The sequence below is a fragment of the Triturus cristatus genome, chromosome 10 (genome assembly GCF_964204655.1).
Source record: "Triturus cristatus chromosome 10, aTriCri1.1, whole genome shotgun sequence".
NCBI classification, from domain to species: Eukaryota; Metazoa; Chordata; class Amphibia; order Caudata; family Salamandridae; genus Triturus; species Triturus cristatus.
In genome coordinates, this window is record NC_140593.1 from 50,227,989 (window position 1) to 50,248,795 (window position 20,807).

A 20,807-nucleotide genomic window follows, 5' to 3' on the forward strand; every position below is an offset into this window, starting at 1 on the left:
CCAGGTGGCAAGCCGAAAGCGGGTGCTCCCCCACGGCCTATCATTGCCAGACTTTTCAATTTCAGGGACAGGGACGCTATCCTGCAGGCCTCGAGGGTGAGTGGGCCGACGAAGTTTGAGAACACTAACATAGGCTTCTACCCGGACTTCACACAATCGGTCCAAAAGCAGAGACAGGGGTTCATGGGTGTTAAACGGGGACTGAGAGACATGGAGCTGAAATATGCGATGCTCTTTCCGGCCAGGTTGCGTGTTGAGTTTGAGGATCGGACATGTTTCTGCGATCGGCCGGAGGTGGTTGGAGATTGGCTTGATACTTTGCCCCAGCGACGAAGTCGAGAGGGACAGACTGAGGAGAACGGAGACGGCTTGGCGGGGCAGAAGTAGACTCTTGGTTCCCGGTGACTGAACATTGCGAGGATACCTCCATACTTTGGTTCGATGTTTCTATTCAGTGCCTTGTTCTTACATGCCCGGGGGTTGTGGGGTGCTTAGTGAGGCTCTTTCCTCCTCTGGGGTTTCTTTTTGTAGATTAGTTAATGCTAGGGCGACAGGCACACTGCAAGTTGGGGGGGCTACATGGGCTCACGCAGGGGTGCAGGGAGGGGGGAGTTGTAACGGGAATGTTGGTGGGGAGGGGGGGTTGGGGAATGTTTGAATGTTTCACAAGGCAACGTAACGCTATACGACTGGTGGTTGGGGTCGTGTTCTCTGGGGGGAGGGGGTTGTGCGCGAGGTTGGGATGGGGGTAGGGGATTGAGAGTACTCTCATGGAATGTGAATGGAATGGGGGACAGGATTAAACGTGGGGTGGTGCTGCAGTTTTTGAAACGACTTTCGCCAGACATTGTCTTTCTGCAGGAAACGCATGTAATTGGGAATTCTTGCCATGCTATGAATAGGCGGGGATACCGTCTCGCTGTTCACTCTGGTTTCACCTCTGGCTCGAGGGGGGTGGGCATCTTGGTTAGAGCCTCTCTCCCGCTGGAGGTGGACGATATAATTCATGATGACAGAGGGCGGTATGCTGCACTCGTAGGACGGTGGGAGGGCAGAACTGTCTCGCTGGTTTCTGTGTATGTCTCACCAGGATTGCAGACTGTAACATTTGCTGATTTGGGGCGAATGGTATTGGGACTCCCGGGGGGGGGGGTTCTGGTGATAGGGGGCGACTTTAATTCTGTCGTATCCGGTAGAGCGGATCGTCACCCTCCCAGGGATCTCCCGGGGGCACAGGCTTGGCTGAGTGGGTTTATACCCTCGGACTGATAGACTGCTGGAGATTACTGCACCCGGGACAGGCGCAATACACTTTCCACTCAGGGGCTCATGGAAGTCTATCGAGACTTGATTATGTCCTTATGCCGGCGGCCCAAGCTGTGATGGTTAGGGAAGTAGGACATCTGCCCCGGGGTATTTCTGACCACTCCCCACTACTGTTGCACATGGAGGTCACCCCCGGGGCTGAGGGGAGGGTGGCACCGATTAACCCTTGGTACCTGCGTAATCCTAAAATTCGGGCGGAACTGGTCAAGTCTCTCGAACACTATTTCAATGAAAATGTGGGGTTAGTAGCCTCTGCTGTCTCGTTGTGGGAAGCCTTCAAAACAGTGATCTGTGGGCAAGCCCTTTCTCTAATTTCCCACACCAAGAAAAGCAGGATTGAGGAGGTGGTTCGCCTTGAAAATGAAATAGCCGAGTTGGAAGGGGACCTGGAGCTGGGTGTTACGAATGATAAGTTGCACGTTCTCAGTCTCAAGCAGCTTGACTATAGAGCGTTGGTCACCGATGCCGCCAAAGTGATGAGTAGAGAGCAACAAGGGCGCTTATACGATGTGGGGGATAAGGCTGGAAAGTTGATTGCATGGTTGGACAAGAAAGAAAGAGCGAGTCGAGTGGTACCGGTCATTGAGAGAGCGGATGGTGTGCGTGTGACTGACCCTGTGGAAATTGTCGAATGTTTCGCGGATTATTTCCGCGAAGTATATTCTCCAGTCTCGGATCGCCCTGAGGATGACTCTCATCTACTGCTGAGAGATATTGCGTTGCCGTCTTTGTCGGAGGAGGATAGGATACTGATGGATGCGACGGTGTCGCCCGATGAGATTGCTTTGGCCATTCGCTCGGTCGCTTCCGGCAAGGCCATGGGTCCTAATGGCCTTCCCATCGAACTGTATAAACTGCGCCCGGACAAGATGGCGCCTCATCTACGCGAAATGTTTCTTGAAGTATGAGAAGTGGGCTCCCTCCCCTATGATCAGCGTCTTGCTACAATAGTCGTGATTCACAAGGAGGGGAAGTCGCGGGATCGATGTATCTCTTATAGACCCATCTCCCTGTTAAACGCTGAGCCCAAAATTCTGGCTAAGGTTTTAGCTAATCGTTTGGTTAGGGTCGTTGGCGACTTGATCCATCCGGATCAGTCTGGTTTCATACCTCACCGTAACACGGCTCTGAACCTGAGGCGTCTTCATGGAGTGCTCGCCAGAGCGGCGTACATACGTGAGCTGGCCATTTTGGCGTCTCTGGATGCAACAATGGCGTTTGATACTCTAGAATGGCCGTATCTTTGGGCGGTGCTCGCGAAATTTGGTTTTGGCCCCGGGTTTATCGGTTGGGTAAAGTTGTTGTATGATGAACCATTGGCTCAGGTGGTAGTGAATGGCAGAGTGTCGACACCCTTTGTGTTGGGAAGAGGCACGCGGCAGGGTTGTCCGTTGTCGCCCCTCCTCTTCGCACTTGCCTTGGAACCTCTGGCTGCCTGGCTACGATGGGAGCCCTCATTGCGGGGCATCAGGTGGACGCCTGAATTTGAGGACCGCATCTCTCTCTATGCGGATGACATTCTCCTGTACCTCACATCTCCCCGGCAGTCTTTACTTGTCTTAGTTGATGTTCTAAACTCGTTTGGTCGTAACTCCGGCTTGGTCATTAACTGGACCAAGTCATGCGTTTACGTTCTCTCAGGTGATGTTCCTCTCCTTCCGCGTGGCTGCCCTATCCAGATTTCGCAGTCGGGGTTTAAATACTTGGGAGTCTTCATAACATTAGACCCTGTGGCCCGTTATGAGCGGAACTTACTCCCCCCACTTCAACGACTAAAGGCCGACGTTTCGGGTTGGCGACGGCTTCCGCTTTCGCCGCTCGGACGTGCGGCGTTGTTTAAAATGATGTCGCTACCACGATTCCTGTATGCACTCCAAAACACATTTGATGTTATACCGGCCCGCTATTTCCATGAGGTGGAGAGTCTGCAGAGGCAATTGTTTTGGGACGGGCGGTCGCGAATCGCTCTCACAAAATTGACACTCCCTTGGTATGATGGGGGTATTGCACTCCCCGATATCAAGCGATATTATTGGGCGTCCCAATTGGCGGCGGTGAATCACGGGATGTACGGACCGGCCCTGAACCCGGCGTTTGAGATGGATAAATTGCTATTGCCTGGTGGGGATTACAATAGGGCACTTTATTCAAAGTCTCCCGGTGTGCAGTTGACAGGCCCAACAAAGATAGCAGTACGTGTGTGGCATGCTACGAATGCTGCGATGGGATGGAAGGACCGCCTGACTCGAGCGATTCCACTGTATGCTTCAGAAAGGCTGGGTTGTTTGTGGAAAACGAAAGGATTTGAGAAATGGGATAAGATTGGCATATGTAAGGTCAGTGATTTTTGGGTGAAAGGGAAGTTTAAAACGTTTGAAATGCTGAAAGTGGAATATAAGCTGAACGATAGGGAGTACTTCCGGTATGCTTAGGTCCGCCATGCGTTGTGTTCGGTTTTCCCTGATGTTACTGCTATCCCGGAATATTCCCCACTGGAGGACAGGGTGCTAGATGGTTATGTGCCTGACAGCACAATCTCCTTGACTTATAAAAAGCTTATAAACGACCGGGCGGACCTGTTGACCCACCTGAGGGAGGTCTGGGTAGCTGACGGTTTGGAATTAGATGATGAGGACTGGGTATCGGCAGTAGCCTCCCCGAGGGAGGTGGCAATTCCGGCCCGCCTTCGGCTCGTACAATTGAAGATACTCCATAGAGTGTATGTCACTGGACCCCGCCTGATGCGCATGGGTTTTTCCGTGGATGGTCTGTGTAAGCGTGGCTGTGGTTTGCTGGGTACTTTCCTTCACGTCATATGGGAATGTCCTGAGGTGGCTCGCTTTTGGAATCGGGTGCATGCGGTAATGGAAGAGGTCACACATGTCGCTCTGTTACCAGAAGCTCGAAGGTGTCTGCTGAACGTGTGGGAGCTAAATGATTATGATGTGGCACAGACGCAGTGGGCCACTTTGGGGAATATGGTGGCTAAACGCAACATTGCACAGTTATGGGGTTCTCAGAGGTCACCCACGGTCTCGGTATGGAAGGAGAATATGGACTGGTGCATGTTTAGAGAAAAGACGGTGTATGTGGCGAGAGGCAAGCCTAGGAAATGGTCTAAGGTGTGGGGTCCGTGGAATTCTTATCGTGGAGACATCTGCGCCCCTCCTCTGGCATTAGTATTGGATGTTCCTTTGTCCCCCTAGCTGCACATTCCTAATTTGCTATGTTATGAGTATGATACAGTTTGACTGTTTCTCTGCTCCCGGGCCCCCCCCTCCTCTGTCACAGACCATTCATGATTATTATATAAAGTGGACTTTCCTACCCCGGAGAGCGCGTACCGATACTTCAATTCTTATTGCCTTGTTTGTGTGAAATGTTTATAAGTTTTAAATTGAAAGATGAAACCGTCTTATCACTGTTATTCGCATACAAGCGTTGCCTTCACTCAGAGTGCGAATGGACTAACGGGATCCTTTGATTGACATGTCTGTATAATGGTGAACTAACCTGTCTCGTATTAATTAGCGGCCGGCCCAAGTGGTTGTAGGCCCATGTCTGTAACTCTTTGAAGTCAAATAAAGGTTTCTTTCAAAAAAAAAAAAAAGAAAAAAAAAGTATTTGCTCTCAGTGGCACTATGTGCTTGATGCGATGAAAAACACAGTGATTCATGCAGGAATAACAAGAATATCATGAAAAAGCACAATAAATGAAAGAGGCAAAAGATCTAAAGCACTCCGAAATTACAATGGTATTAATAGTAATTGAATAATAATTTTTATAAGCAACACTGTGGTTTTTCGGACATGCAAAAAGAAACATTTAACGCTAAAATCAGTTTAACATAACAAAGACATGTTGTTTTCAAAGACATTGGTACTGTTGGGGGTTACTACATGTAGGTGGTTAAAAACATAAAGTAAGGGTCCCCTTATGTAATGTATGCAGTTATCCTTAAAAGCGGGACTGGGGAGAGCCAACTAAAGTTGGCCTATCTGTCTCGAAGTCTCCTCCTGTTCATTGAGCCCCTCGGTTACTGAATTAAGTAAATGTACCCATTTGCACTCTTTGTACCTGAGAGCTTGAACAATGGAACCACCCCTGGGACTGGGCAGTATCCTCTCAAGTACAAGCCATTTAAGACTTGTAGCTGCGCGCAATTTGTTTGAAAAATGTTCGACTAGGGGTGCTCCTGGGACATTGCATCTCACCCTGCTCATATGTTGCAGTATCCTCGTTTTTACCGTCTGGGTTGTTTGACCCACGTAAACTTTTTCACAAGGACATATAATGGCATATACAACATTCATGCTGTTACAATTGGTGAATGCTGGGAGTTTGTGGGTTTTGTGGTTGTGTGTAAAAGACACGCCTTCGATGGTAAGGGGGCAGGCTTTGCAACTCCCACATTTGTGATGTCCTATCAGCGGCGGTAGTCCCAGCTGGTCCCTGATGTCTGGTGCTTTTGGAGTCTCCAAATAGGCTTTTACCAGATTGTCTTTCAAATTTCTGCCCCTTTTAAAAGCAAAAACTGGTTCAGAATTGGTAGGTAGATCACTAGCAACCAAATTCCAATACTTCTTTGCAATTTTCTTGATAGCATTGCTTTTGGAATTGAAAGTGGTAACGCACACCAAGCCCTTTGACGTCTTCTCCTTATCACCAGGTCTTAGCAGCTCATCTCGCGGACTGTACCATGCTCGTTTCCGTGCTCTTCTGAGTGGTCCAAGAGGGTAACCTCTTTCTTTTAGTCGTGTGGTCAGGATGTCCGTTTCCCTAAAGAAGTCCACCCTGCGTGTGCAATTCCTCCTGAGTCTCAGGTATTGCCCAAAGGGGAGGTTGTCCCTTAAGTTCCGGAGGTGATGAGACTGTTATTAAAGGAGCGTATTTCTTTCAGCTGGTTTCCGGTATAAGTCACAAAAGATAAGGTCATCCTCGACTTTCAGAGTAAGGTCTAGAAAATCAATGCTGGCATTGTTTTTAGTCATGGTAAATTGAATTTCCATAGTCCTCTGATTGAGCCAAGCCAGAAACTCATCTAGTGCAGTTGTTGATCCAGTCCAGACCATGATGACATCGTCGATATATCGCTTCCAGACCTCAATGTTCTCCAGAAAAGGGTTGGTCAAGCTGTATAAATGTTCTTCTTCATAGGAGTCCCTGAATATATTCGCCAGACTCGGTGCATATGTAGCACCCATGGCGACTCCTTTGCATTGATAGTAGAATTGTTTAAGGAAAACAAAATAGTTCTTCTGCATGGCTATTTCCAACATGGTTGTCAAGAATTCTGTAGGGATCCAATGTGGTCTAGGACGCCTGTCGAGCGAGTCCCTTACCACCCTTAATGCAGCTTCTTGTGGTATAGATGTATAAAGTGAGGCTACGTCCAACGTGACCAGCCACTGGGTGTTGGCATGAAATGGCTGTCCCTCCATGAGTTGGATCACGTGGGTCGTGTCACGTACATATGACTTAGTATCTAGTACAAAAGGCTGAAGAAAGTGATCCAGAAATTGATTCAGTGGTTCCAGGATTGAGCCGCAGCCAGAAACTATCGGTCTACCAGGTGGTTTGTTGAGGCGCTTGTGTACCTTGGGTAGGGTATAGATAGTTGGTAACCTGGGTTCCTTCTGGATGAGGAATTCTCCTTCTTGTTTGCTTAGAAATCCTTGATGCATGCCATCCTCTATCAAAGCTTGTATGAGGTTCCTGATCTCAACCGTGGGATCTCTGCATATGGGGAGATAGCTGTCTTGAACACTCAGTTGTTGTTTGATTTCATCCACATAATCAGTAGTATTCTGTACCACCACAGCGCCACCTTTGTCTGCACTCTTAATCACAATGTCCCGGTTGTTGCTGAGGGATCTCAAGGAAAGTCTCTCTTCTTTCGTAATATTGTAATTGATATAGTTCTTATTCTCAATCAAGTCCATGGTTTCTTGTAGTACCACTTGTTCGTATGCCAGAATTCTTTGGTTCATTAGATAGGCCGCTGGGGTAAATGTGGATGCTGGTTTGAAATGGGTGGCTGTTGGCAGAGGGTCGTACGTATGTTTGTTGAAGTAGTATTTGAGTCTGATCTTCCGAGGAGAGGGCATCAATAGATGTGCGTTCCCCCATGATAGCTGCCATTAGGTCCTTCATTGTAGGTTCAGTAGGCTCCTGCACAGCATCGCTTTGTGGCTTATCACTTGCCCCCTTTTGTTCAGTCAGGTCCGCCTTCGGGCAGGTATAGCGGTGAAGTCTGCTCTGCTGGGACGCACGGGCACCCTTTACATTGGACATGACGAGACTGTTCTTGTTTCCCAGGTAAGTAACTCAGTCTATGCGCCGACCGGGGGCACCAGAAACCCAATCCCCCCACTCATTCACCAACGAGAGTCAACAGGCAATTACCAAATCGGAGGGAACACACAAACAGGCCGGTGGTTGTTAGAGCATAGTCCACAATCCATGCAGTGATTCTTGCGCACTGCAAATGCTGCAGGGGCCCCCCCAAGCGTCTATCATATGTCCCCTCCGGTGTGCAGAGTCAATGAAACCCCCGGGCAAGAGGGATGGGGGCACACACTCCAAGGCACCGCCAATCGACAGCGTTAGCAGCTGGAAGTGAAGATGGTATCCTATACACCAACAGGCAGTCTGTTCCCTCAAACTCACCCCTGGGCACTCCTCAGCCCGTCTCAGGGCGATACTCCGCTGTAGTTTGTCAAAGGGGATCACAGGTCTGTGTAAGCATGACGCAGGGGCCTCCGAGCGCACCTCCAGCAAGTCGACGCTAACCCTTCCCCTGATGCAACCCAGTGGAGTCCGCCATAATCTAGGGGACTTCTCGTGGCAGGTTCGGTTACCTCGGGCCTCCGCTCACCTCCACGGGCATCACAAAGGAACTCTCCTCGCAGCCATCACTCGAATTAGGCGGGGGGCGCCCCTCAGCAAGTGCAAGCTCCACTCACCTCTCCGCCGGTCAACTCCACCATATGAGATCCGCCCGAGGCCCCAGCTCAGCGGAAGGGGCCCAGCCCCAGCGCCCCCAAGTTAGGACACAGGTATCCAAAGGCAGATTAAGGCGCTGGGCAAAGGCACTTAGCAGTGGTAGTGGTGGAGGGTGGAGGCAAGCTCCACTCACGATGTTCTCCTTTTCACCGGGCTGGAGGGGGGTGGGGCCGCCCACCTATTCGACGTTCAAGTCGGGCAGTTCCACTAGGCGAGGCCCCGGCTTTCAAGGGCTGCAGGAGGCCGGCATCGGAACACTTTTCTCCGGTCTCGGTCGGCCGATTTTCACCGGAGTTGCAGCCGCGGGCTCCTCTGCACCTCCGGTTCAGATTTCTGGCACCAGGAAGATCGGATCTGCTATGCGGATATTCGTTGGGGAAAGGGGGCCTTGGAGAGACTCTAGGTAGCGGCCATAATATCTCGCCGCGAGACCACGCCCCCGTGTCATAGGTTTTTAATATAAGTTTTTTAAAAAAGTTGTAAATAATAACTTTTTCAAATATAATTGTATAAACTATAATTTAATAAGTTTGATAAATTTAGTTATTTTAGAATTATAAGTTATAAGTATTGTAATAATGTTTGTGTCTAGTCTGTTTTAGTATATTTTGTGAATTTTAGATGAAATTGAATTTTTATTGAATGCAACTAGAAATTGCTAATTGAGTAGCGGGTTTTGAGTCTGGAAGGGATTAGGAATTAATAAGTAAATTGTTAGTTTATAATTATTTTTTATTTAATGTATTCATTTGAATTAATAACCAATTAAAAGAAATTTACTAATTGTTATTTTAATAATTTCTTGACGTTTTAATAATTATTAATTGGTTGATGAATTTTTTTAAATTGTATTAAATACTTTTTTATTTATTAAAAGTATTAATTGGAATTGTGTTTTTTTAATTGTTAAGTGTTAATTGCAAAAATATTTTATTGTTTTTTTAAATAATGTATGGTTTAATTAATTTTAATTTTTGGGTGATGTTTGTGTTTTATGGCAGTAGGGTGGGAAGTGTTTTAATTGAAAATATTTCTTTCTTTCTAAAACATTTTTTATTTTATTTGTAATATACAATTTGTATTTGTTACATTTAATTCTATGTCTTATTTTTAATAAATTGGTTTATTATTTTGAAGATATTTTACAACTGTATTGTTACCAGTATTTAAATGTTTTATTTAAAAAAAGTTAGGAGTGGAACTAGTAAATCTGACCTCTCCAAAATCCAACACTGTTCCTATTGTTGCTTAGTTTGGAAAGAAAATAGTAAATCGTACCCTCCCCCCCAAGAGTCCATCACATTTCCCACTTTTGCTAATGTTGGAATGGAACTAGTAAATTGAAACCTTCCATAGTCCAACACTTTTTCTACTGAAGTCCATGCTGGAGTCTAACACTTACCCTACTGTTACTTAACTGCTTTGCTGCGGCCGGAATTCCCCTGCGGTGCTGGAGAATTCCACGCTTGCGCGGTTCGGACGGCCCCCGGCCGTCCCCCACACACGCCCGCCGTGACGTCAGACGGCCGAGGGCCGTACGACGCACGGAAGCGGTTAGATTGTGACTAGTAAAGCTGACCACTCCAATGTCCAAGACTTCCCCTGTTGTTGCCCAGATTGGAGTGGGAATAGAAAATCTGACCCCTACAAAGTCCAACACTGTCCCTACAGACAGGAAAATATTGTAAATACGGACTGCATAAAATCGGCCATAAGAATGGTAATTGGATACCTGTAGCTCTATTTGATTCACCTATTGAGGTGTAATGAACTATCTGGCAACAGGAACTGTTTTTGAGGAAATGGCACTCTGCCGATGATACAAATTTAAAGATTCTGGGAATTTTTTACCACAACAATATGGCTGCCAAAGTACTTTGAATAACAAGCTGGATGGCAGCAGTCCTATTTTTGTACTGGTGTTTATTCTCCAATGGGAATGCATGAGCTGTTTTTTAAAGAGCATCATCAGCTGTATGAGTTTGTTGGAAGTGAGCATTGAGAAAGGCTCAATGCCCAAACGCGTCTGCTCAGATTAAAATATTTGGAATTGACCCCGTGAGTGCTCCGTTATCTTCCTTTTGGGATTTTCATAGGTTTATATTTGCGGGTCCACTCCCACGCAACGGAGGCACCCACCCTGAATTCAGCTGGCTATAGGTGGAACTTGGAAACAAATATATTATATGTATATATATATTTACAAATTAATAAAAATATTACTACAAAAATACCTAATAAAAAACAATAAACGAACTTAAAAAATATATATATATATTACATATATTATTTAAGTTAGTTTAATGTTTTTATTAGTTTTGTTTGTAGTAATATGTTTATTAATTTATTTTAATATTGTTAATCAATATATTAGTATCTAGTTTTTGTAATTATAATGGCTTATTATTAGTATTTTTTTAATTTGTTTACATAGTTGTACATATTTTGTAAAGTTATGTTGTGAGTTATACATTTTTATATATTTTTATTATTGTAGTATATTCTCTTTGTAATATTGTTAAAGTTAATATACTTTATAATAGTTGAAATTCAATAAAGTTACCTTTTTTCTGACAATAATGTCTTTTATACTGTTTTTGTTAGTTTTTTACTTTACATGCAAGGTACGTTAAGTCAATATTTGGATCCTCAATATTATTCGCCAATATTTTTGTATCTGATATCTTTATTGACGATATTTCATCAGATAACCACATGTGTGATGTTTGACATTTGAAGATCCTAAATACGGGAACAAATGCATGAAAAGTGCAAATCCTTAAGGCCTAAGCACATCCATGATAGTTGCAGATTCTAAACTCAGGAGCACAAATATGAAATGTGCATATCCTAATTACAGGAACACACACATGAACTATGGAGATTCTAAAGACAGTAGCACATGAATGAAATATGCAGAGCCTAAAGGCAGAGCCTCAAATGTGAACCGGACAGGTTCTAGGGCGGACCCATAGGCTTGGAATGCGCTGATCCTAAAGACGGAGGCTCAAATGTGAACTGGAAAGGTTCTAGGGCGGACCCATAGGCTTGGAATGCGTTGATCCTAAAGACGCAGACTCATATGTGAACTGGACAGGTTCTAAGACAGACCAATTGGCTTGGAATGCGCTGAGCCTAAAGACGGAGGCTCATATGTGAACTGAACAGGTTCTAGGACGGACCCATAGGCTTAGAATGTGCTCATCCTAAAGACAGAGGCTCATATGTGAACTGGACAGGTTCAAGGGCGCACCCATAGGCTTGGAATGCGTTGATCCTAAAGACGCAGACTCATATGTGAACTGGACAGGTTCTAGGGCGCACCCATAGGCTTGGAATGCGCTGATCCTAAAGACGGAGGCTCAAATGTGAACTGGACAGGTTCTAGGGCGGACCCATAGGCTTGGAATGCGTTGATCCTAAAGACGGAGACTCATATGTGAACTGTAAGACCTGGGGTCTCCAGGCCCAAAGGGGGTAACGTGACACGAGCGGCTGGGCACCCAAAGGCTTGTGTGTAAAGCTACCATACAACACACGCTTCCTCTGAAGCACGGAACGCACACAATAAGGGATGCCACACTGTAGAGTTTTATGCAAATAACTCAAGTTTATCCAAGCAGTTCAAGATAAATGCAGTTCATGAGATATAAATGCAATTCATGAGATATAAATGCAATTCATGAGATATAAATGCAATTCAAGAGATATAAATGCACTTCATGAGATATAAATGCAATTAATGAGATATAAATGCAGTTAATGAGATGACAATGGCAAGCTTCACTTATATTAGCATTTGATTCGCCAGTACCATATTCACCAGTATGATATTCACCAGTATATATGATTTCTGAAGGCTCTAGGCCACCCTCGTGTATCTTACTCCCTGTGGTAGGGTTTGGGGAGCGTAGCGCCACTCCTGGGGGCGTGCAGGGACCCAGGGCAGACCTCGCGGGCTTACCGCTACTTCGGTTACCTGTAGCGCCTCAGTGGCGATTACCGCGCTATACGCACTAAGCGGTGAATACCTCAGAGTAGAGCATTGGAACCTAGCGCTACTCGTAATCAATAGCAATGGATACTTCAGAACGGAGCATTTAGAACATAGCACTACTCGTAATCAGTAGCAATGAATACTTCAGAACGGAGCATTTAGAACATAGCGCTACTCGTAATCAGTAGCAATGAATACTTCAGAACGGAGCATTTAGAACATAGCGCTACTCGTAATCAATAGCAATGACTACTTCAGAACGGAGCAGTTCACGGAGCACAACGAGTCTTACGGAGCGAGCCTCTCGTACTCCGGTGCAGTTCGTGGGGCACACCGCTCCTTGACAGTCAGTGGGGAACAAGGGGCGAATCCCTCGGAGGGGTCTCTCGGTCGTGGTGACCAGGGGACTCCCACGGAGAGGGAACCCGGGCTCAGGGTGCGGTGCGGCTCCCAGCCTGTAGGGGGCGCACCGGGGTCAGTCCCAAGCCTCCGGGCTTACCTTGCTCGACGTCGGGAAGCGTCTACACCGGCTCCGAAGTCCGCAGGCGATCCTGTTGCGATGGGGGCCGGCCACGGCCTCACGCACCTTCACCACAGCTGCGACGGCAGCGACGGGGCCCCGGGCTTCTCCTCGGGCCTCGCGATGATGAGGGGCACTCTTCCGGCCTCCGGGCCGCAGCGGTGAGCGCGCTTCAGCCTCCACACCACAGGGGGGGGGGGGGGGCTCAAATTAAGCTGGGGAGCTCCTCGCTCAACGGAGCACGCTGCTGGGGATCCCAGGCCAGGTCAGGGAGTGCAGGGGTCACAGCGCTAAGACCGGGTTGATCCTCAGCGATGCCACAATCAGCTAGGCATGTAGTTTCAAGGTTCAGTCTGGACACGCAGTCTCAGCATTCAGTTCCTGCAATCAGTTGCTCTAGGAAGTCTTGATGGCGCAGATGTATCTGGCGCCCTTGGGGTTCTGTTACTGGGGGGTAGGGAGTGAGTTGGCGACTAGGTCCTTCCTAGTCAGGCTGGGCAGAGGTTCCCTGGGTCCTCCTACTGCTGGGCAAGATCAGTAGGCTTTACAGGATCCCTCACTCACTTAAGAGGCAGCACCTAAATCTGTCACTCTCAGAGGCATAAGTCCCTGGCTAGGCCCTACCGCCTACACTCCTGCGTGGATTCTCCAGCTCTGCTTTACCCCACTGGCCAACTGACTAGAAAAAGTTCCCTCCCTCACCTCAGGTGACCTCTAGCCAAGGCGGCAAAAGTAAAAACCACACCTCCCTTCTAGAAGGTTCCAGCACATTCCAGGAGCTTCCCCATTCTACCTATGGGACAAAAAGGCAGGCTGGTGTCGCAACATTGTTGTGGGGTTCCAGCCAGCTCCTGGTAGCTAGGGTGCTACTAATAAAGACCACTCTGCAGTAGCAGGGGCCTGTGGCAGCCATCTTAGGAGAAGTAAAAAAACGAAAAAATTCAGTAAAAAGGGCCAAGTCCAACATGAACTGGACAGGTTCTAGGGCGCACCCATAGGCTTGGAATGCGCTGATCCTAAAGACGGAGGCTCATATGTGAACTGGACAGGTTCAAGGACGGACCCATAGGCTTGGAATGCGCTGATCCTAAAGACGGAGGCTCAAATGTGAACTGGACAGGTTCTAGGGTGGACCCATTGTCTTGGAAAGCGCTGATTCTAAAGACGGAATCTCATCTGTGAGCTGGACAGGTTCAAGGGCGGACCCATAGGCTTGAAATGCGCTGATCCTAAAGACGGAGGCTCAAATGTGAACTGGACAGGTTCAAGGGCGGAACCATAGGCTTGGAATGCGCGGATCCTAAAGACGGAGGCTCATATGTGAAATGGACAGGTTCTAAGACAGACCAATTGGCTTGGAATGCGCTGAGCCTAAAGACGGAGGCTCATATGTGAACTGGACAGGTTCAAGGGCGGACCCATAGGCTTGGAATGCGCTGATCCTAAAGACAGAGGCTCATATGTGAACTGGACAGGTTCAAGGGCGGACCCATAGGCTTGGAATGCGCGGATCAGAAAGATGGAGGCTCAAATGTGAAATGGACAGGTTCTAAGACAGACCCATAAGCTTGGAATGTGCTGATCCTAAAGATAGAAACACATGCATGGAATATGCAGATCCTACAGACATGAGCACATGTGTGAGATGTGAAGACCCTGAGACAGCCACACAGACATGCTCTTGCTGCAGGTCTGCTGCAGGGCAGCAGGTCCGAGGACTCATCTCACCTGGGGCTGTAAGGCTCGGAGTCGGTGTGTTCCATCTCTAGGGACTGCTGGTTGCGACCCTCTCGGGTGATCGTGGTGGTGGTGGTGGTGGTGACTCTCCTTTCGCTCGAGTTTATGATAGATCTGGAATACAAGAAAGAACATGTCACCTTCAGTGCAATGAAACCAGACAAGGAAGCAGCAACACACTGCATGGATGCAATCATGATCATTTAGCCCAAAAACAGCGTCCATGTCCCAGTTCCCCTTCTCTAAGAGGCAGACTCACTAAATATGTCATCACAAAAGAAACATTGCATTAAAAATGGAAGGTCGTCAAAGTAAATCAAATCTACCAGTCCTTTCCTTCAATCTGCCAATTTTTCTAATTTAGGTCTCCGCAAATCAAGACTCAAGATGTAGTCAATTATTTATTCAGGTCCTTTATACAGCTTGGTGCCTTCAGAGGAATCATACACAATTAAATGAGGGATAAGGAAAGGGGGGTAGACCCCAGCGGAAGGCATGAACTAGTCCTACAGCCACCGCTCCCCTCGACTGGTCCAAATCTGGTGTGAATAGGAAAATGCTACTTACCAGTATGCATCTGTTCTTGGCATGTAAAGCTGCAGAGATTCATACTTGTGCATAGAATGCCATCTGGTGTTGGGCTCGGATGCTTGCACCTTGTTGTTATCTTGGAAGAAGTCTTTTGTAGTCACAAGATAGGTGACTCCTCCCTTGGACGGTAGTGTGCATGGGCATCGACTCCATCCTCAGATTGTTTTTCGCCATGATGGGAAATGATGGAGTTTGTAAGAAACAGAAAAGATGTCCATGTGAATGTATTTAAATAAGATGAGACTGGAACAGAAACAGGTTCAGGGGAGGCGGGAGGGCATATGAATCTCTACAGCTCTACATGCCAAGAACAGATGCATACTGGCAAGTAGCATTTTCCGTTCGAGGCATATGAGCTGCAGAATTCACACTGTGCATAGACTGTAAAGCAGCGTCTCCCCTAGCGGTGGTCACCTGTATCGGTTGCAGTGGTTTGAAAAAGTGTCTTAAGAACAGCTTGGCCTACAGAAGCGTGTTGCTTCGCCTGCACATCTACACAATAGTGTTGGTGAAGGTGTGTGTAGTAGACCATGGTGCTGCCTTAAAAAATGTCTTCTAGGGGAATGTTCCCTAAGAATGCCATGGAAGCCCCTAGTTTGCGTGTTGAGTGCGCTCTAGGGTGAATTGGTAATGTGCGTTTTGCTTTCTGGTAGCGTATTTGAATACATTTGACTATCCACCTGGCAATTCCAGCTTTGGAAATGGGGTTGCCTTTATGAGGTGGAGAGAAAGTTGTTTCGTCTTTCTAAAGGCTTTAGTCCTGTCGATGAAATAAAGTAAAGCTGTTTTGACGTCAAGCGTGTGAAGAGCTCGATCTGCTATAGAATCAGAGTTTTGGAAAAACACTGGTAACTCTACTGATTGATTAAGATGAAAAGCAGAGATTACTTTTGGAAGGAATTTTGGATTTGTTCTAAGAACCACTTTATTACGATGTATTTGTAAGAATGGTTTCTGTATGGTTAAAGCCTGGATCTCACTTACTCTCCTGAGAGAGGTGATTGCAACAAGGAAAGCTACTTTCCATGTAAGGAACTGTTATTCACATTTGAGTAAAGGCTCAAATGGGTGACCCATGAGTCTAGTAAGAACAACGTTTAGGTTCCACACCGGAGAGGGTGGCAGTCTGGGTGGAATTATCCTTTTAAGGCCTTCCATAAAGGCTTTGATAGCTGGTACGCGTCTGTTTTGTAGGTAAGCGGCAAGGGCAGCCAGATGTAATCTTATGGATAAGTATGCAAGATTACATCTTTGTAAATGTAGTAAATAGCAGATGATGTTTTGAATGGAGGCATCTAGTGGGTCAATTTTGTTATTGCAGTAAATGACGAATCACTTCCATTTGGCTGCATATGAAGCTCTAGTAGTAGGGCGTCTGGCCTCTTTGATAATGTTCATACAGTCGGGTGAGAGGTTAAGGTAACCGAACTCTAGGACTTCAGGAGCCAGATTGCTAGATTCAGCTGTGCTGGATATGGGTGCCTTATCTCTCCATGGTTCTGCGTCAGTAGATTTGGGGAGAGACATAGTTTTTGGTGTGGAACTACTGAGAGTTCGAGGAGTGTTGTGAACCATGGTTGGGGTGCCCATGTGGGAGCAACTAGGATCATCTTGAGAGACTATTGTTTGAGCTTGCGTACTACTAGTGGAATGAGCAGGAGTGGGGGAAAAGCGTACGCAAATCTGCCTGACCAGTTCATCCATATCGCATTGCCCTTGGACAACGGGTGTGGGAACCTAGCTGCGAAGGTTGGGCATTTTGTGTTTGCATGTGTGGCAAACAGGTATATGTCTGGGTGGCAGCACATCTGGAAAAAGGGCTGAAGAACTTGCGGATGCAGTTCCTATTCGTGTATCTGCTGAATCTGACGACTTAACAGATCCGCAATTTGATTGTCACTCCTGGAAGATGTTCTGCCAGAAGATATATGTTCTGTGGAATGGCCCATCTCCATGTGCTTTGCGCTAGATGAGACAGCTACAAAGAATGTGTTCCTCCTTGTTTCTGTATGTAATATATTGCTGTCATATTGTCCGCTCGGACTAGGACAGTCTTGTTGAGAAGATGTGCTGGAATGACTTTAACGCTAGAAATATTGCCAGTAATTCAAGGTGATTGATGTGGAGCACTTTTTATTGAGTGGTCCACTTGCCCTGAATTGTGTGGTTTAGGAGATGGGCTCCCGAGCCGGTGAGTGAAGCATCCGCTGTTAGCACTATCTGTGGAACTGGCTCTAGGAACGGCCGCCCTTTGGAAAGGTTTTGTGGGGTGTCCACCACTGCAGAGAGCGATGTGTGCGTCTGTCCACCAACACCAGATCTGTAAGTTGATCTAGAGCCTGGTTTCACTGACGTGCTAAGCATTCCTGTAAAGGGCGCATCTGAAGTCTTGCATGAGGTACAATGAAAATGCAAGAGGCCATCATTCCTATGAGCTGCATAAACACTCTAGCTGGGAGAGAGCGTTGGGGTTAAAAGTTTGTGATGAGGGTTTGCATTCTGGCTATCCTGGCTGGATTGGGGTATGCTAGAGCTTTGGAAGTGTCTATTGTGGCTCGTAGATACTGAGGAAGGTAGGAGGGCTGAAGATGCAACTTGGTGTAGCTTACTGTGAACCCCAAGTGTGTAGTTGCTGAATTGTTCGGCAAGTGTGGTGAACACACTGGTTGTATGACTTGGCTTTTATTAGCTATTCATCCAGGTATGGAAACACATGGATCTACTGCCTTCGGAGGTGTGCTGCTACTACCGCAAGACACTTCGTGAATACCCTGGGTGCTGTGGTGACTCCGAATAGGAGAACCTTGAACTGATAGTGTTGGCCGTCCACTGTAAACCTTAGATATTTCCTGTGAGAAGGGTGGATGGGAATATGGAAGAAGGCATCCTTGAGGTCTAATGTGGCAAGGAAGTCGCCTTGTTGAAGCAGTGGAAGGACTTGTTGAAGAGTGATCATGTGAAAATTATCTGACTGTATGTAGAGATTGAGAGGTCTCAGGTCCAGTATTGGTCTGAGAGTCCCATCCTTTTTGGGGATTAGGAAATACAGGGAGTAGACCCCTGTTCCTTGATGCTCTATGGGGACTTGCTCTATTGCATGCTTTTGAAGCAGTGAAAGAACCTCCTGTTTGAGGAGCGTCAGATGTTCCGCGGACATTGGACGCTGTTTAGGTGGTATGTTGGAAGGGAGCTGCAGTAAGCTCCAGGCAGTAATCATACTGGATAATTTGTCTTACCGACTTGTCTGTAGTGGTGAAATTCCAGACAGGTAGGAACTGTGAGAGTCTCCCTCCGACCAGAGTGGAATGGTCTGTAGTGAGTGGAGGGAAGTCACTGTTTATTAGTGGGAGAGGCGCAAGTGTTGTTACCTCGGCCTCTTCCGTTGTTGTTATTTCCCCTGTACCCACCTCTGAAATATCCCTTGTTGGGGGATGTTTGTGTAGTGTTTTTGTAGGAGGAAGAGGCAGTGTCTGCACTAATGTCTTTGGATGCGCCTCTATAAAAGGAGCGGTGAAAGGAGCCTCGTGTAGATGGAGACTGTAAGGCTCCCATGGATTTTGCAGTCTCTGTGTCTTTTTTCATTTTTTCTAAAGCTGTGTCCACAGCCGGGCCAAAAAGTTGTCCCTGATTGAACGGCTGATTCAGGATAGTAGTTTGCACTTCCTGTTTGAACCCAGAAATGTGCAGCCAGGCATGCCTTCGTAGTAACACACTGGTGTTGATTGATCCAGATCTGCTGCATCGAGGGCACATTTAATAGATGCGTTGGTGATCAACTTTCCTTCCTGAATCAGATCATTGGCTTTGGCCTTGTATTGGTCAGGCAAGTGCTGCATGAGGGTCTCGAGTTCATCATAGTTAGCCCTATCGTATCTGGCAAGTAATGCGTGTGCATTAGCTATCCTCCAGTGATCAGCTGCCTGGGAGGCCACTCGTTTGCCTGAAGCATCTAGTAACTTCGACTCTTTGTCTGGAGGTGGAGCTTCACTGGAGGTATGAGAGTTAGCACGCTTCCTGGCACTGGACACTACCAGGGAATCTAAGGGGAGTTGGCCTTTGATGTAGGTGGGATCATTAGGGGCGGGTTTAGATTTTTTATCAATCCGACGATTGATAATTCTGGTCCTGACTGGGTCTTTGAATACGTCTGGAGCATGTTTGATGACACCTTTGAGCATGGGTAGTGTTTGTACCGTCTTTTGTGTCTGTGCAAAAGTGTCCACCAGGAAGTCTTCCTCTGTGGGGTCTGAATGCATTTGGATGCCATGATAGTGGGCAGCCCGATCAATAAGCTGACTAAACCCAATGTTGTCATCTGGGGGAGACGGTCTAGTGGGGTATGCATCTGGATCAGGAAGATCTGGAGGATCTACAGGGACATTGTAGTCGTCCCATGAGTCTGGTGGTAGGTTAGTGTCATCATCATGATCAGTGAAAGGGTCATTATTTCCTCCCCCACCCCCTAGGTCATCATCATCCTGTGGTGGTGGTGAATATGAGGGAAGTATGGGAGACTTTGGATGAGAGATAGGCAGGAGGAAGAACAGGAGAAGAGGGTCTTAAAGGTGAAGTTGCACAGTCTCTTTTCTTTGCAGGCACCTCAGGGATGTGTGTGGTGTCCAGTTTCCTCTTCTTGTGTGGAACGCTGACAATATGGCCTGTTTTAGGGTCCACATGGAGAGTTTTTTGCTTTGGAACAATGGGATCCAGCAGATATAGTTCTTCCTCTTCGATGGTAGCCTTCGGCGCCGATTTTTTCGTTTCCGAATGTGGTTTGGATTTCGGATATGGAGCCTTAGCAGGGGTTTTTGTGTCCTTCGGCTTCGGTGTCGTATTCGAAATCTTTTTTGGATCCAAAGGTTTTCGAGGTGTCTTCGGTTCCGAGGCCTTGTGTTCTTTGGGTGCCGAGGTACTCGGTGCCGAGGCCTTTTTGGAGCCTGCGGGAGTAGGATGTGTTCCCGCTTTCGGTGCCGACGATGTTTTTGGGGCACTGACGTGCGGCTTGCTCGGTCCGGAGCTGCCGGAAGGCTTCTCATTTGTCTTCGGAGCCGGGCCCGGGGGCAGGGTTTCTGAAATTTTCTTTCAGTCGCAACTAGGGCCTTCAGGTGAAGTCTTGACCAGAGCCTTTTGCTTTTCAGGTAGGGTTGGGTCAGGGGCAGTTGTACTTACTCATTGACCTGGAGTGATGTGGTCATCGGAGTCAGAGTCATCTGCTTCAGATACGATGTCGAGAGAGATCCTCCGAATCCTCTGCCTCTGGAGCTTCAGGGCCTTTATCGAAGATGTCCTCCGGCACCGGAGCAGCCTGTTGCGCCATAACGTGTCGTCAAGCCCGGCGATCACGGATAGTCTTCTTGGAGTGGAAGGTGGCGCAGGCTTAGCAAGTGTTCTCCTCGGGCTCAGGCAAGAGATAGAGGTTGCACACCTTGTGTTGGTCGCTGTGTGGGAATATAGCTCCACACTGGGGGCATTTTTTAAATGACGTCCTTTCCATTAGCCGTAGGCCCGAATGGCTTCGATAGGCCCAGCGGCCCGCGTAAACGACCGGAATCGAGTTTGTGCGTTAGCGCGTCGAAAGGCACACGAACGAAAACAATACCGTCGAGTTTGCGATGGTTTGTGCGTCGAAA

At 47.4% G+C, this 20,807-nt stretch overlaps 1 protein-coding gene across 5 annotated transcripts in view; it reads right to left on the reverse strand.

The window, feature by feature from the left end:
* LOC146788809 (uncharacterized) overlaps positions 1 to 20,807 on the reverse strand; it is a 397,685-nt gene that overhangs the window by 31,215 nt on the left and 345,663 nt on the right. For all 5 annotated transcript variants that reach the window (XM_085630389.1, XM_085630386.1, XM_085630388.1 and 2 more), the window contains one exon: positions 14,578 to 14,700. In XM_085630389.1, the coding sequence (XP_085486515.1) occupies positions 14,578 to 14,700 (123 nt within the window). The remainder of the gene's footprint in view (positions 1 to 14,577; positions 14,701 to 20,807) is intronic.